Consider the following 18,114-nt stretch of genomic DNA (forward strand, 5'->3'; position numbering starts at 1 on the left):
TTTTTCACCTCATTTTTATTTAATCTTAGTAAACTTGTCCGTGTCAGTTGTAGTTGCAAAGAGCAGCTATTTTTCCTTATATGAACCTAAAGGAACAATGTGGAATATTCTTATAAGGTCCTTACAAAGTATATCCACAAAACAAAGAAGATAGGGGAAAAGAAGCATGTGGGGTGACTTATTTTGTAACAGGTTGTATTTTGACGCTTCTCCAAAAAATAACATAAACTATAATATGCAGTTTTTTAGCAGCCGGAAAACGGCCAGACTATAGAGTGCTGCTACTTGCTTTTTATATTTTTCCAGACATAAATGCAGAGCCAATAGTGTAAACTAGCTGGCCAAAAAAATCCAAAACTGTTAAATTAACACTTATATTACAATGGCTTCTTCAGATGACACGAATACTTTTTTTTTTTTTTGGGTTGGTGTTGATCTTCAGTGGTACCACTAGTCAATTGATAACCTTCATTGTGCCTTGGTATTCCAAGATTTATATTATGGTTCATACATGCCCTCAGTTCTAGGGACACCTGAAATACAGCACTACGGAGAGGCTCAATGGCATGGTGGGAAAAATGACTTCTGAAACGGACTCTTCTTGCCTTTCTTAGTCACTGTTAATTTTACAATCCTTTGTGTGTGTTGTAAATGGTCTTACTTTACCTCCCCTTTACTGGGTTCACTGAGCCTTGGCAAGTCAGTCAACTATTCCATTATGACCAAGGTGGATAAAAAAATTGATCTTACAAGTTTTAATATAAATTAAATACATTTTTCTTAAAATTGAAAATTGAACTTGAACTTGAAATTGTTAGCCTGTATTAAGGCCTAAATTTACTATAATTTATTAAAATCATGTAAATAAAAATATGCTGCATAAATGAGCCCTCCTCAAATTTTAATGAATTAAAGGCTGCTGCTTTTTTAGTTTTTTAGCAGAATCTGGGGGAAAATATCTTTTAACTTCTTCGGTCAACTCAAGCTTTATATATGTCACAATGACTTTTGTATTTCATTGAGTATATATAGTCTGTCTTGGCTTTTTTGCACATATAGGAACTTTCTGTTGTGCAGAAAAGCTGTGGCCTTAAATTACTTTTGGTTTAACTTTTTCTAGCAGGTGTGTAGAGAAAATTTCTTTTGGACTTGTTAGCTCGAAGTTGAGACACAGGTTGGAGGAGGAAAACAAGCTTTCTTGCTTTTTCAACTCCCAATCTAAGAAAAAAACAGGTTGGGGAGAAAGTGAGATCTGCTAGTTCTCAAAAAGGACATGGGGCCAGATTTTCAAAGGGTTTAAGCATCTACAGATTCAGGCAGGTGTCCCGTGGGATTTTCAAACCTCCTTAGCAGGTTAGATGCTTAACTCCCATTGATTTTGATGGCAGTTGGGCACCTTGCCCTGCTTGGGCCCTTTTGAGAATCCCATTAGGTACGTGTCTGCATCTTTAGGCACTTGAATACCTTTGAAAATCTGGCCCACAGTGACCAGAAACAAGTCATCAATTCACTATCTACAGCCTTTGCTTAATAAAGCTGGGTTAAATTGAAATTTGATACTTTATGTATCTAGCAAACTTCATTTTAAAATGCTTTTTATACATTTTAACTGAATTCTAGTTTGCGTTCAAATGTAGCTTGACAAAAAATTGAGAGTAAAAAAAATTACCTAGTAAATAAGAAATGCATCATCCACCATTGTCTATCACAAAAAATGTAAAAATTAAGAATTTGAATACTTGTGTTATACATATAACTGTTTAAATGTATAGGGATAGTATACCCTCTCAGATAGCAAAGAATACCAAATTTGGTTGCAAATCAACTGTTAATGGTTATATGAACCAATGAGAGTGAAGCTCTGTTGTTTAGGAAAATAACTGAAAAGTTGCACATGCAAAATACAGTTAATATCAATGTAAATCAAAGTTTCCTGTTTGCTGATTTAAATCATGATTAAAGTTGGTTACTTAAAATCACTTGTAAATCAATCCACCCTGCCTTAGGCCTCTGATTCTTGTGCAGTATCTTTCTGCATGCAATAGATTGTTGAGGAATACTACAATTTTCCTAGGTACTTTAGTTGAAAATTGGAGCTGTTAGCACTGTGTGTGTTGACAGCTTTCATAACACTGTTTAGAGCAGTGTGTAAAAATCAATTTGTCAGTGAAGCTGGCAGATTATCATAACTGTAGATGCTCCTGGAAACGAGAGGAACCACCAGCAGGTGTGCTGCAGACTGCAATTTGAGAAGTGTACTTGTCTCCGTATTTTCAGTAATACAGATACTTCTGTTAATACAGGGAATACCTAAAATATTGCATATAACTTTATCTAGTGACCACTAAATCAACATTGAGCTTAAAATATACTGGTCAGTTTCATCTCCGCTTTTATAGGTGTGGGTGGGTTAATTAAAATAAATGCTATTTTCATGTTGATGAAAATGTGTATGCCAAGTACGTAAAAATTTTGAAAGTATAACTTTCCTTCTGAAGTTTTAATAGAAACACTAGAAGAACCTTAGTTTTGTAGCACTTTCTAGTTGTTATAAGGTCTGGCTCTTCCTACCTGTCTGCTTGCACTTTCCCTTTTTTTTTGCCTTCCCCCTTTTAAGTAGGGCTGTCGATTTAATCGCAGTTAACTCATGCGATTAACTCAAAAAAAAAATCATGATTAATTGCACTGTTAAACAATAGAATACCAATTGAATTTATTAAATATTTTTGGATGTTTTTCTGCACTTTCAAATATATTGATTTCTGTTACAACACAGAATACAAAGTGTACAGTGCTCACTTTATATTTTTATTGTAAATATTTGCATTGTAAAAATGATAAGAAATTTTTTCAATTCACATCATACAAATACTGTAGTGTAATCTCTATCGTGAAAGTGTAATTTATACATGTAGATTTTGGTTTTTTTGGTTTCATAGCTACACTCAAAAACAAAACAATGTAAAATTTTAGAGTCTGTAAGTCCACTCATTCCTACTTCTGGTTCAGCCAATCGCTAAGACAAACTAGTTTGTTTACATTTCTGGGAGGTACTGCCATCTGCTTCTTATTTACAATGTCACCTGAAAGTGAGAACAGGCGTTCGCATGGCACTTCTGTAGCCGGCATTGCAAGCTATTAATGTGCCAGATATGCTAAACATTCGTATGCCTCTTCGTGCTTTGACCACCATTCCACAGGACATGCTTCCATGATGATGACACTCATTAAAAATTAATGCATTTATTACTGTGGCTGAACTCCTTGGGGGAGAATTGTACGTCTCCTGTTCTGTTTTACCTGCGTTCTGCCATATATTTCATGCTATAGCAGTTTCAGATGACCCGCACATGTTCGTTTTAAGAACACTTTCACAGCAGATTTGACAAAACGCAAAGAAGGTACCAATGTGAGGTTTCTAAAAGTAGCTACAGCACTCGACCCAAGGTTTGAGAATCTGAAGTGCCATCCAAAATCTGAGAGAGACGAGGTGTGGAGCATGCTTTCAGAAGTCTTAAAAGAGCAACACTCTCTGATGCAGAAACTGCAGAACTGGGAACACCAAAAGAAAATCAACCTTCTGCTGGTGGCATCTGACTCAGATGATGAAAGTGAGCATGCGTCGATCTGCACTGCTTTGGATCATTATTAAGCAGAACACCTCATTAGGATGGATGCATATCCTCTAGAATGGTGGTTGAAGCATGAAGGGACATGTGAATCTGGCATGTCAATATCTTGTGATGCTGGCTACAACAGTGTCATGTGAACACCTGTTCTCACTTTCAGGTGGCACTGTAAACAAAAAGCGGGCAGCATTATCTCCTGCAAATGTAAACAAACTTGTTTAGCTGAGTGACTGAACAAGTAGGACTGAGTGGACTTGTAGGCTCTAAAGTTTTACATCGATTTGATTTTGAATGGAGTTATTTTGTGTTCATAATTCTGCATTTGTAAGTTCAACTTTCATGATAAAGAGATTGCACTACAGTACTTGTATTAGGTGAATTGAAAAATACTGTGTTTTTTACAGTGCAAATATTTGGAATAAAAAATAAATAAAAAATGAGCACTGTACATTTTGTATTCTGTTGTAATTGAAATAAATATATTTGAAAACGTAGAAAACATACAAAAATATTTAAATGGTATATTGTTTAACAGCATGATTAATCACAATTCTTTTTTTTTAATCGCTTGACAGCCCTACTTTTAAGATATATACCCTGACTTCTCCTGAAAACTTAGTTGGATGTCAGATGGTGCAGTGAGCAGTTAAATCTGTCAATCTGGATTTGTGTTCAGGAGTCTTGACTAAAATTGTTTTAAATATTCAGAAATTTCATGTAGGGAATATTTTTAAAATTCTTTGTTATTGAGTAAACCTGATTTAAAATGCATAAGCTGAGGGTTTGATATCATGTGCAATAATTCAGAAGCATAGTTCTATATCATACATTGAATGCTTTGTGAAGTAGTTAGCTATTGCAGTAATGATAGTGTAAACGACTCCATTCAAAAAACTAACAAACCTTTTCTCCCGTCTTTCAGGTAATGTACAAACGAATCTTGCAGCAAGCAGGTTTTATATACTTTGCACAGCTTCAGTTCCTAGAAGCAAAAGAACTCTTCAGGTAATTCTGTGTGTTGACAAAATGAAAAACATTCATGTTAATCATCTTTGAACAAGGTTACATGCTTGAATTTAAAGGTATTTCAAAGGAATATTTTATGATGCGAGTGTAATACTGCTGTGGTAGAAATGGCTATAGTTGAAGAGGACCAAAATTATTTTGGTCCTCAGCTTTATGATTGGATGAAGGGTAACCCATAATGTTAAGTTAATATTTTCGTATCATAAATATAATTGACATAAAGTACTAGGGCCCTGATCCTGTAATCTAATCTCCACTGTGCCCATGTGGAGACCCACTGATTACATGCCCATGCAGATCAGCTTCCAAGATCAGGGTCTGATGTAGGTTTTGTTCTGCTTTCTTAAATCTATTAAAACTGCAAAATATGGCACAGTGTCCACTTAAAGTACTTAAATTGGGCAGGAGGGAGTGGAAGGGGAGATGTATTAGTGCTCTTCAGTTACCCTTGGGAAGCAGTAACATTTCTGCATTAAGGTAGAATCAGTTGCAAATTATATACTGGTGATACACAATTGCACTGTCAGATTTTTCTATGAAGCTCTTCTTTATATTCAGATTTGCCTTCTTAAACAGTGTTGGGTCTCTTCCACAAGATCTGCTTGCCATTTTTAAAAGTCTCTACAAATCTTCCTGACTTCACTGTTGGAAATAAAATGGCTGCTGACAATCTTGTTGCTCTGTTCTCATTCCATAAGTGTGGTTAAAAATGATGCTGCTCACCCTATTGGTTTTTTTTTGTTTTGTTTTTGTTTTTACTGTCAGCGTCTCCTACATTTCTGTGACGCATGGGCTGTTCCCCTCTTTGTAATTCTGGAGACTGTTCACTGTTGCAGTGAAGTCCTGGCTATTCCCACCTCTTCTGTGGCTTCACACCAGAAATAATTTAGAATGATTAGAATAGTATAGATCAGTATAGAAACTCCTGAAATATGATTTGTAAAACCTTAATGCCAACCAGTGACTTATGTATAGAATGCTAACTGCCCTACAACTGTAGACAAAAATAAATTAAATGTTGTCCCTTTGCTAATGAACCCATGCTAAGGAGGATAGAATTGTGAGAAATGCTATGACAAAAAAGAAATGAATGGGAAAGAAATTTCCCAATGTGTGGCTCAGTGTTCCTAGAGTTTTGTGATGAATGGGGGGTAGTGCACATTTAGCAGGGAAGGATAAAGAAACACAGTGAAATAGAGAAATCTCCTGAGGAAAATAAATGCCTGAACAGATGGCTTTCTTTGCTCCTGAATCAGAGCAGTGCTCTGTATGTGAAGTGGCATTTATAGGCTCTACAGAGTGCAAATTATATCCTGTGCTGTGCTGGGCTCGGGGTTCAGTCTTAGACCAGCATGTTGGGACACCCTCTCCCCAGAGGTGCTATGCAGAAAAGCTCAACTAGGAGTTGCTGAGCACTTCAGGGAGACAGTCTTAAGGACAAGGAGGACTCCATCAGGCCAGCTCATACGGTAAGTCCCTGGCCAGAAGAGATCCAGAGTACTCCTAATATGAAGAGTGTCATCAGCTCCTTGTGAGGAAAGAAAGCAGGGCTGCTAACTAGTTCTTTTCTGTGAAGATTATGGGAGTCTCCTCACAAGAATCCTTCAATTAAACAATGAGTCTAGGATCCAGAAGGGGAGGACATTGGAAAAAGGCAAATATAGTGCCCATATTTTAAAAAGGGAAGAAAGAGAACTCGGGGGACTACAGACCAGTCAGCCTCACATCAGTCCCCGGCAAAATCATGGAGCAGGTCCTCAAGGAATCCATTTTGAAGCACTTGGAGGAGAGGAAGGTCAAGAACAGTCAGCATGGATTCACCAAGGGCAAGTCATGCCTGACCAACATAATTATCTTCTATGATTAGATAACTGGCTCTGTGGATATGGGGAAAGCGGCAGATGTGATGTATCTTGACTTTAGCAAACCTTTAGATATGGTCTCCCACCATATTCTTGCCAGCAAGTTAAAGGAGTATGCATTGGATGAATGGACTATAAGGTGGATAGAAATCTGTCTAGATTGTCAGGCTCAACGGGTAGTGATCAACAGCTCGATGTCTAGTTGGCAGCCAGTATCAAGCGGAGTGCCCCAAGGGTCAGTCCTTGGGCTGGTTTTGTTCAACATCTCTATTAATGATCTGGATGTTGGGATAAATTTCACCCTCAGCAGGTTCGCAGATGACACCAAGCTGGGGGGAGAGGTAGATACGCTGGAAGATAGGGATAGGGTCCAGAGTGACTTAAACAAATTGGAGGACTGGGCCAAAAGAAATCTGAGGTTCAACAAGGACAAGTGCAGTTAGGAAGGAAGAATCCCATGCACCGCTACAGGCTGGGGACCGACTGGCTAAGCAACAGTTCTGCAGAAAAGGACTTGGGGATTACAGTGGACGAAAAGCTGGATATGAGTCAGCAGTGTGCCCTTGTTGCCAAGAAGGCTAACGACATATTAGGCTGTATTAGTAGGAGCATTGCCAGCAAATCGAGGAAGTGATTATTCCCCTCTATTCAGCACTGGTGAGGCCACACCTGGAGTATTGTGTCCAGTTTTGGTCCCCCCACTACAGAAGGGATGTGGACAAATTGGAGAGAGTCCAGGGGAGGCAATGAAAATTATTAGGGGGCTGGGGCACATGACTTCTGAGGAGAGGCTGAGGGAACTGGGGTTATTTAGTCTGCAGAAGAGAAGAGTGAGGGGGGATTTGATAGCAGCCTTCAACTACCTGAAGGGGGGTTCCAAAGAGGATGGAGGTAGGCTGTTCTCAGTGGTGGCAGATGACAACAAGAAGCAATGGTCTCACGTTGCAGTGAGGGAGGTCTAGGTTGGATATTAGGAAACACTATTTCACTAGAAGGGTGGTGAAGCACTGGAATGGGTTACCTAGGGAGGTGCTGACATCTCCATCCTTAGAGGTTTTTAAGGCCCGGCTTGACAAAGCCCTGGCTGGGATGATTTAGTTGGTGTTGGTCCTGCTTTGAGCAGGGGTTGGACTAGATGACCTCCTGAGGAGTCTTTCAACCCTAATATTCTATGATTCTATGTATCTAAAGGGCTCAACCTCTTATTAGGTGTCTTGATAAAAAGGGACTGCAGAGATACCCCACCTTGGCCACAGGCATGGAGTTACTCCTGCGAAACGGGGGAGAAGAGCCTCCCCTGCCCGCAGGAGGCACAAAAGAGAATGAGTATAAAATATCTAAAAGTTTGCTATTCTTACTCCGACCCCACCTCCACTACTCAGGAGGAGGGAGAGCTTTCTGATTTAGGATCTCAGCAGGGTGAGGGGAGGAAAATGTTGTCCCCTGATAAGTTTGATACTGCAGGAAAATGGCATCTTCCATACAGATCTAACCAAATGTGGCAGTAGATGGGAAGACTAAGTTCAAATACCATCCAGATCCCATCCTGATACAGGAATTCGCTTTCCCCTTCCTTTGAAGACTTAATCAAGGATTAATGGGAATGCCCTGACAAGGAAAAGCATATGAGCAGGCATGCACTTAGGTGCCGTAAGATGCAAGAGCCAAAAAATGCCATTAAGAAATACCGAAAGTAGATGCTGTGATGGCATCGTAGCAAAGGATATGATGGTCATATTGAAGGGGGTTTCTCTCCCAGAGACACAATGGGAAGAGAAAGATGGAGGTCACCTTTAGTAAGGACTTTGAGCCTTAGCTAGGTGCTCCGAGCAGCCCTGGCTGCTATCTGTTTTATGAGAGCTACGGTCTCTTGGCTAGATGACCTACAAGTTTTGGATGACAAAGCCCATCCTGACTTCAGTTCTGCCCTTACGAAAATGTCCCTAGCAACACCTTTCATTTCAGACACCTCATTGGACAGTATGATTCTCAGCTAGGTGCCACATCTGGTCCTGGACTGCAGTTGCTCACACCAGACAAACCCTGTGCTCATCCAAATTCATAGGCTTTACCCTCTCTGGAGAAAAAATTGGATAAGATAGTGGCAAAAGGAGCATCCAAACCAAAGCAGACCCTCACATCTCCATACCTCAAAGGCACTACAAGCCCAACAGGGAGAAAAGCTCCTTTTGTTCATCCACATCACAGAAGTACCAAAAGGAAGATGGCAGGTAAGTCCGGGGAAAACCATGTGTCAGGCATCAAAAGCAGAGGTGATTGCAATATATGGACTTTGCTATGGCACCAAAAGACACTGCATCTGTCCTGATTTGAATCTAGGAGATGGAATATCCCATTCCTCAGAAGGATGGTCTCTCTCAACAATACCCCTGAGAACTGGTTCCCTCAGAAGGAGGATTGTATTGTTTTTATATCCAGAAGGCATGATTTCTGTCAGCCCCATCTAGTGTTTAATAGGATTGCCTGATTGGATGGAGTAGGGCCTTATGGTTTCTTATGGAATGGTCATAATTCCACATCAGGTTTCCAGAAATTTCTGCTGAAGGTTTGGAACTGCACACCATTATTCATGAAAGAGTGGTTGTTGGTTCTAGTCCAACTACTGGAGTCTCAGATGTTGGACAGTCCTAGGGAGGGTCCACTGTCAATGGTCTTTCTGTCTGCCCTGCCGTCCCTCAGGTACTCATGAAAGATGCCAGCCTATTTGGGTGAAGAACACTTCTGGGTTCCAGAACAGTGCAGGGCACTTGGAGCTCCATTGGTAGGAATGAGAGCATCAGCCTTGTGGAATTGAGTGGTGAAGCTTGTCCTGTGAAGGTTCCACAGCCACCTTGTGGATAATGTTCTATTCTGGTCCAGTTGGACAGCAGCAGCATGCTAGCAAACCTCAACAACCAAGGGAGAACTCAGAGGTGGATCTTATGCTTGGAAGTAATGGAATGGGCTGAGGAGAGACTAGTTCTATAACAGAAATAGACAGTGAGAACTAAACAAGAAGGCAGACTGACTCAGCACAACTCACCATGTGTGAATCTGAACATCTTCAAACTGATCTCATAGAAGTATGATGTCCCAGCAGTTGATCTGTTTGCCAGTCACAAAAATGGAAAGCTGTAAAAGTACTTCATTACAGAAGCAGATTCCAGGTGACTGGGGATTGACACTGTTGGTTGAAGTGCTTGCTTTATGCATTCTCAATGTGATGATTGTAGAGCTGCTATGTATTAATCAATGAATAATATGTAATAGTGTAAGTGGCTTAGTGAGGCCAAACACTGAATAATTATAGAGTTCTTAGAATTTCCAGTACAAATGTATTAATCTAACTTAATAGGGGGTTGTGGGAAGAGCAAACAAGACAGTCACCCAATAGATCTGACACCCCAACATGCATCTGAAAGACAGTAAATGGCTCAAGAATGCAATGTTCAGTCTCTCATAGGTTACAAACCTTATTTTGCCAAACCTGGAAAGCTAGAAAACAAAAGAACGCTCAAGAGTTAGACTCTCAGAGTGAGAACGGGGTTGATTGTCAGAAACTGTGGAGGGAGCTAGGCTGAGAGAGAGAGAGACTCCGAAGAGGGAGTCTTAAGCAGTAAGGTCTTTGCAGATCTAGTGAATAGTAGGCCTTCGGGAAAAGCTAGATATGCATGTTATCTATTTTTATTAGGGCAATCAAGAGATTAAAAAAATCAATCGTGATTAATTGAATGATCAAAATTGTGATTAGTCATGCTGTTAAACAATAATAGAATACCATTCATTTAAATATTTTTGGATGTTGATTTCAATTACAACAGAGTATAAAGTGTACTGTGCTCACTTTGTTTTTTATTACAAATATTTGCACTGTAAAAAATCCAAAATAAATTGTTTTTTAATTCACCTAATACAAGTACTGTATATACTTGTTCATAAGCTGAATATTTTTGGTAAAAAAATGACACATCAAAGAGCGGGGGTCAGCTTATAAACGGGTGTACACCAAAATTTGATGATTTTAAACTCTATGAAATCATTCAATTGAATATCTAATACATTGTCGTTTTGTTTACCTGGAGCGTTCACAGGCACAGAGCCCCTCAGTTCCCAGTGGCTGCAGTTTGCTGTTCCCAGTCAATGAGAGCTGCGGGAAGTGACTCCACTTCTCGCAGGTCCCGTTGGCTGGGAATGGCAAACTGCGGCCACTGGGAACTGAGGGGCTCCATGCCTGCGAACGCTCCAGGTAAACAAAACGTCCCGATCCGCCAGCGGCTTACTCTGAAGGGCCGGGAGCCGAAGTTTGCCAACCCCTGAAATACAGGGTCAGCTTATGAAAGGGTCATACAGTTTTTACCATTTTTACTTAACCATCTTGGTGGGGTGGGGGGGTCAGCTTATAAACGAACCGGCTTATGATCAAGTATATACAGTACAGTAATTCAGTTCACCATCATTCCGGAGGATATGCGTCCATGCTGATGACTAGTTCTGCTTGATAACGATCCAAAGCAGAGAGGACTGATGCATGTTCACTTTCATCATCTGAGTCAGATGCCACCAGCAGAAGGTTGATTTTCTTTTTTGGTGGTTTGGGTTCTGCAGTTTCCGCATCTGAGTGTTGCTCTTTTAAGACTTCTGAAAGCATGCTCCACACCTCATCCCTCTGATTTTGGACAACACTTCAGATTCTTAAACCTTGGATCTAGTGATGTAGCTATTTTTAGAAACCTCACATTGGTACCTTCTTTGCGTTTTGTCAAATCTGCTGTGAAAGTGTTCTTAAAACGAACATGTGCTGGGTCATCTGAAACTGCTATAGCATGAAATATATGGCAGAACGCAGGTAAAACAGAACAGGAGACGTACAATTCTCCCCCAAGGTGTTCAGCCACAGTAATAAATGCATTAATTTTTAATGTGTCATCATCATGGAAACATGTCCTCTGGAATGGTGGCCGAAACATGACGGGGCATACGAATTTTTAGCATATCTGGCATGTAAATATTTTGCAGTGCCAGCTACAACAGTGCCATGCGAATACCTGTTCTCATTTTCAGGTGACACTGTAAATAAGAAGCTGGCAGCATTATCTCCTGTAAATGTAAACAAACTTGTTTGTCTTAGCGATTGGCTGTACAAGAAGTAGGACTGAGTGGACTTGCAGGCTCTAAAATTGTACATTGTTTTGTTTTTGAGTGCAGTTATGTAAACAAAAAAAATTCTACATTTGTAAGTTGCACTTTCACAACGAAGAGATTGCACTACAGTACTTGTATGAGGTGAATTGAAAAATACCATTTTTATAATTTTTATAGTGCAAATATTTGTAATAAAAATAATAGCACTGTACACTTTGTATTGTGTTGTAATTTAAATCAGTATATTTGAAAATATAGACATCCAAAAATATTTATTACATTTCAATGGTATTCTGTTTAAAAAAATTGCAGTTTTAATCATACTGTTAATCAGTTACATTTCGAGTTAATCATGTGAGTTAACTGTGATTAATCGACAGCCATAGTTTAAATGAATTATTACTCAGAGTTCTGTATTAATATGCCTAGTAAGGAATCTATTTGTCAAAAAAATATTTCCTGAATCTCTCTTTTGTTGTCTGCATTGTTAGAGACATGGTTGCTGACAGGTATTTTGAAATAAATTATCAAAATAATTGAAACTGGTGTTTTTATATTGTGGTGTTTTTGACAAAATATGCCGAATTTTGCAGAAGTTTTAATTTGTTGATGCATAATTCCCCCGGAGTAAAAGAGGTCAAGGTTGGGATGAGGTTTTGGCTGAGGTTTTCAGAAATTGTATCTGATCACTGTACTTCAAACATAAATACACTTCTTCCATTGCTCCACACAATAAAAGATGGGGAAAGTAATTCAGGATGAGACTTAGCAGCCCCTGTTCTTTCTGAGCATTCTGCTTCCATCTCTGAAGGTTTACAGTCATTCTGTTCTGTCCAGCAGAGTGTCTGCAAGCATGGAAACCAAAACAAAAAAGGCCCAGTCATCCCATTAGTGCAGTTGCAACTCTAATTTACTCCAGTTCGGTCCTCCAAACTTAGTGCAGTCTTCTGAGAGACTTTTCTACACTTTCTGGATCTGCTCTGTGAGAATACTGGCTCTGTTTAAACTTGTGTCCAAATCTGATTAGTGTCCCAGGCATTGAAACCTTTACAATATAAGTCAGACAGATGTTTTAGACATCCTTAGGTGCTCTAGAAATCTGAACATATGCAGTAACTTCTTCTCCTAGCAAGACTTTTTAATCTCAAAATATCTTTCAGGAATATTTTCAGCCTTGGCTGAAGGAGCATCTCGAAGAAAAACAAGGCTTCTGTTAGCATAGGCAACACTCTTTTTAAACACTGGTAATTCCTTCATTGTAACTCAGGTGGGTTTTAACACTCTAGAGGTCTGTACTTTAGTCAGCCCTACACAACATATCGTATATCTATAAAGAGCTGTTCATTTAATCAACCGTTTGTTTTCTTGGCTCTTTGCCATATGTTGGCCACCACCCTCTCCAGCCCACATACAAAATTTATTTTAAAGCATAGAGGTCTCCCTGAGGTTCTCTGTCTTTTTAAAGAAGAGCAAATTTAGTGGCTGGTGAAAGGTGCCAGGTGGACCATCCGTGGGACCAGTCACCTTTATCTACAGAACACACACTGTACTGGTGGTTTCATTGTGCCTCAGCCCAGTGTGAGAGGATAGTTGATTGCACCAGAGACCAGCACAAATAATATAAATTAGTAGTCCCCTAAGAGCTGGACTGGGGCCACCAACTAATTTCACATGGGCCACAGCTGTCGGATGTTAATTTGTCAGTACTTACCTAAGGTGGATTCATACCAGTTACCAGGAAGGAAGGGCTGATCGTCCCCTGACTAGTCCCCCTGAATCATGAAATTCTCATGCCCTGGGGCACATACATGGAATGACACGAGTTCTCCCGTAGAACTAAAAAAATCCCCAGACTTGTTTTGGGGGAAATGTCTCTGGTAGGATAATTTTAATGGTGTTTTTGTACTCAAAAGCATGTGTGCACACAACATCAGTATGGTTTTTGTGTGTGTGTGTGCGCCTATGTATACTTTTTCTTTCTTCTTTGCTTCATTTAGTTTGACACTGTAATTGCAGAAGCGGCCAGCTGGATGTCCGGGAGCTGATCTCTCTCTACCCCTTCCTGTTGCCTACTTCCTCTTCATTCACACGGTCTCATCCGCCTCTTCACGAGTATGCTGACTTAAACCAGCTGACCCAAGGGGACCAGGAGAAGATGACTAAGTGCAAACGATTCCTCATGAGTTATTTGAATGAAGTCCGCAGCACTGAAGTTGCAAATGGCTACAAGGAAGACATTGATACAGCTTTGCTCAAGCTATATGCAGAAGCTAATCATGAAAGCCTTCTGGATCTACTGGTCTCAGAGAATTTCTGTCTTCTAACAGACAGTGCTACCTGGCTGGAGAAACACAAAAAGTGAGACATTTCATTAGATAAATCACCAACTCTGGGCTGGGAGTGGGAGAAATGTTTTGTTTTTTGGGTCTGTACATTTACCAGTCACTTAAAGATTTGAACCCATTTCTCTAGGTGTCCCAGTCAGGCTAGGCTCACTTCAGTTTGTGGTGTTGGTGTGTGCACCAAATGGCAAAGCAGCATACTTGACTATTTGTTTTAAGAGAGACTGAAATGTCTGGGTGGGGTTGAAATTCAAACTTGAGGTGCATTGGCAAAGCTGTGTGTGGGGAGCTTGAAATTTTATGCTGGTTCAGGCAAGTACAAACTGAACTTCCTTTTCATAATTAACAAGCTTGAAAATGAAAACTTTGGGGGGGAGGATTTCCCTTGAAGTTAGGAAACTGTTTGACTGCCTGATCCCTAGGTGTTTCTAGGCTTAAAGGACCTCAGCTGTCATTTGATACTTCGTCGTAGTGGTAGTAGGGTTGCCAACTTTCTAATCACACAGAAGCAAACACCCCTGCCCTGCCCCTTCTCCAAGACCCCGCCCCCGCTCGCTCCATACCTCCCTCCTTCTGTCGCTCACTTTTCCCCACCCTCACAGGGCGTGGTGTGCAGGGGAGGAGGGGGGTGTGTGCTCTGGGGTGGAGCTGGGGATGAGGGGTTTGGGGTGCAGTAGGGGGCTCCAGGCTAGGCCAGGGGGTTAGGGTGTGTGTGGGGGGGTGCAGGGTTCCGGCAGCTCTTACTGAGGCTCTGAGGAACCAGCCGCCAGGGGGCCGCGCGGAACTAGGGCAGGTAGGGAGCCTGCCTTAGCCCCGGGTCCCCGCTGTGCCACCAACTGGACTTTTAATGGCCTGGTCGGCACTGGCCCTTTTTGAATGGGCGTTCTGGTCGAAAACCGGACACCTGACAATCCTAAGTAGTAAAAACTAAATTACTTGTACAGTATGAACAAATGATAGGGTGACTGGTATTGTCCCCCTTGTGATCTGAGAGACAGTGTGACAATTAAAAGTGGAACAATAAGAATAAAATTTTTCTTGTTGAGATGTCTTGCGCTGGGAGAAAAGAAGCCTTAGTACATGAACAGAACTACTTTTAAGTTGAATTCTAATTAAATCTATAGTTAATTATGTAGTAGTTAACTTTCAAACTACTAGTTTATTCACTGGCCAGAAACTTCTCTTTTGAATTCTGAAATCTGATATTGTTTCCCTGCTGGTGCTTCCACTGAACTGAGAAAGGAAGAACAGTTATGAGAGCCCCAAAGGGATTAATTTTGGAATACCTTAGAAGGGGAGGACCTAGAAGAGAATCGTAGAGAAATCAGTAGAGAATCGTAGAGAAAAAAGTAGAGAATCAGGTGCTTGACATTCAGCACTGTATACAGTATATGTACCCAGAAAAAGTGTGAAAACTGTCTGCACCTTTCTCTATTTTTTCCCTCTCAGACATCCAAAAATATATTACACAATAGTATAACATAGGATGATTGACAGGCTGGATTGGAAGTCTGTTGTGATTTTCATTGGATTTAAGAGTGTTTTACTGTTTCAAATGTCCAACAAATCCACTTGATGACAAAGACTTTACATGACTAGCTAGATGGAATAAATATGAAAGGTAGAATTTTAAACCCATGGAAATAGAGAGGCATTATAATGGAAACAATGGAAAGCCATACTATAGTAGAACAAATTTTATAACATGGGAGACTCTTGTTCAGAACTGCGTGTTGCTGTGTCTTGACACTAGTCTCTATTGCAGTAAAGAAAATCAGATTTTTTTTAGAGAGGAGGTAGTTTTATAAATACTATAGTGTAAAAATGAGATTTTTGGTTGAATAATAGCTGTTAATGAATTAGAATTGCTCCACTGATATTTAATATAGAACTTTGTGGGTAGGTGAATTCTAAAATGAAGGAAAGCATGAAATGTATGAGGACAGTAAACCACTGCTCTTTATCCTTTGCTATTTGTACCATATTTAAACTGATGAAGAGGATCTAAGAACTTAAATGTTCATACATTTTTTTAAAATACAGGTATTTTGCACTTGGACTCCTGCATCACTACAATGGTCAAGATGCTGCAGCACTTCAGGTTAGAATGACAAATGAGTATTTAATCAAGATGGTATAATAAAGCTTTTGTTAGTTCCTTCGTAAACCACCTTGAAAATATGTCTAGGTAACTTCTAATTTCAAAATTGGCATATATCCACAGCAGGATGAACTTTCTCTTAAAACCTAATTCCTAGGCTGGTTAAAATGTTGGAGAAATACGAAGCCACATAAGTGATGATTAAAAAAAAGCTATCTTTTCAAGATAAACTTTTACACCATAATAATTCTTAGCCAGAATTATGATGGGTTAATGGACATAGAAATCCCAAGTGTGTGTGTACCCTAGTTACTGTTGTGATCGTATCTGTGCATCTTCAGCTAGAAGCATTAAAATGTTCAGTCTCTGACAGGAACCTCTCATACTGAATAACTATCTTGGTAATTTATTTAGAAGATAGTCCCTTCAGTAGATTGTAAAGATGTCTTTAGTAGCTTGTGTTTTTTGTTTTCTTGGGATATGGTTGTCTCCTAGATTTAAATAAACTTTGACTTACATATATTTGACTAAGTAAATGAGGCAGGTAGTCACCTGAGTGATCCTGGGCAGAAAAGCAGCCTCTGGATATGTTGTGGTGTGTGTTTGTGCATCAACAAAAACTGTTCCAATATTTCACAGGCATACTTATTCATTTAAGAAGTTTTTTCCTATGTTCTTGTATTTCCTATAAGGGTTTAATCCCTTCTTCAGGGTCTCAATCAATGGCCATTCAAGTTAATGGTAAGATTGGTCAGGTCCTTGGTGCAGAAATGAGGTGGTGGAGGGTGAGAAAAATCATTCAGCATATAACTTCTTAAACCAGTAATGCACTTGATAGGTGCTGGAACTGGGGGTGCTGCCACACCCCCTGGCTTGAAGTGGTTGCCATTATATACATGGTTTACAGTTTGGTTCAATGGCTCTTAGCACCCCCCTCTATAAAAATTATTCCAGCACCCCGATGCCCTTGAAATAGTGTCTGCCAGCTACTTAGCCTAGTTCTGACAAACTTGTATGAACACCTGTAAATGTGCTAAGTTGATTGCAGCTGCTAGGGAAGCTCATACAGTTCTGCATTTAGGAACAAAACAGGCATAAAAGAAAATTAGGTTGCTTTTTGCTAAATTGCTGTCTGATTCAGTTATTTTGAACTTGTGCTAGAATATTAAGAGCAGGATTCAAGTAGAAACCAGAAGCTGAATGTAACTTAAGAGCAAAGAGAGCAAATTCCAAACTGATACTGTGAAAAAATATTTCCTTGCATATAATTAGACTGTGCAAGTCCATTGAGGCCAAGAACTTTAGCAACATTCAAAAAGGGATTTTCAGAGTTAGTGCTAACAAATTTTAAAGGAATAGTAAACCTCCATGCTTCAGGATTTAAGCCAATCTCTAACCATTAGGGACTAGTATAAGGGATGAGAGATAGTGTGCACATATGCATGCACTGAACTCAATAGGAACCAACAAGCAGGGAAAGATGTACAATTGTAATAATGTTGCTGTAATTTTTTCATTGAGCAGTGGACTTAATATAAGATTTTAAGTATATATTAAAGGCAAACTCCTAAAGTTTAATTCTTGTACACTTTTTCTGTTTCAGTTATGGGTGAAAATAGTTAATGGCGACATTCAAGATTCTACACGTTCAGACCTCTATGAGTATATAGTAGACTTCCTTACCTTCTGCTCAGACCAAGAACTAGTGTGGAAGTATGCTGAATGGGTTTTACAGAAAAGTGAGGAGGTTTGTGATTGTAACCCTTCTTAAAACAAAAAGTTCTAGAAAATAAATTCTTGGTAAAATTTAATAACTTCATCACTTTCCCCTTTCATGTTTCTTACCCCTCTAAATCTTTCAGTCTTAACTATCTCCTATCTAATTTATTTGATGCAAGTGCTTCATTTCAGAATTTGAAGATGTCTACTGTAAAGAATAGATTTAAAAACAATATTACGCTGTCTTAAACAATGGAAGAAATGACATTATGTATGCTAAAGGGGGTTTATAT

General features: G+C 39.6%; 1 protein-coding gene across 2 annotated transcripts in view; it reads left to right on the forward strand.

Moving 5' to 3' along the window:
* Positions 1-18,114, forward strand: part of TGFBRAP1 (transforming growth factor beta receptor associated protein 1) — a 60,229-nt gene that overhangs the window by 32,680 nt on the left and 9,435 nt on the right. For both annotated transcript variants that reach the window (XM_074964610.1, XM_074964618.1), the window contains exons 5-8: positions 4,552-4,634; positions 13,676-14,017; positions 16,045-16,102; positions 17,706-17,849. In XM_074964610.1, the coding sequence (XP_074820711.1) occupies positions 4,552-4,634; positions 13,676-14,017; positions 16,045-16,102; positions 17,706-17,849 (627 nt within the window). The remainder of the gene's footprint in view (positions 1-4,551; positions 4,635-13,675; positions 14,018-16,044; positions 16,103-17,705; positions 17,850-18,114) is intronic.

This window comes from Natator depressus, chromosome 1, assembly GCF_965152275.1.
Source record: "Natator depressus isolate rNatDep1 chromosome 1, rNatDep2.hap1, whole genome shotgun sequence".
Classification (NCBI taxonomy): Eukaryota; Metazoa; Chordata; order Testudines; family Cheloniidae; genus Natator; species Natator depressus.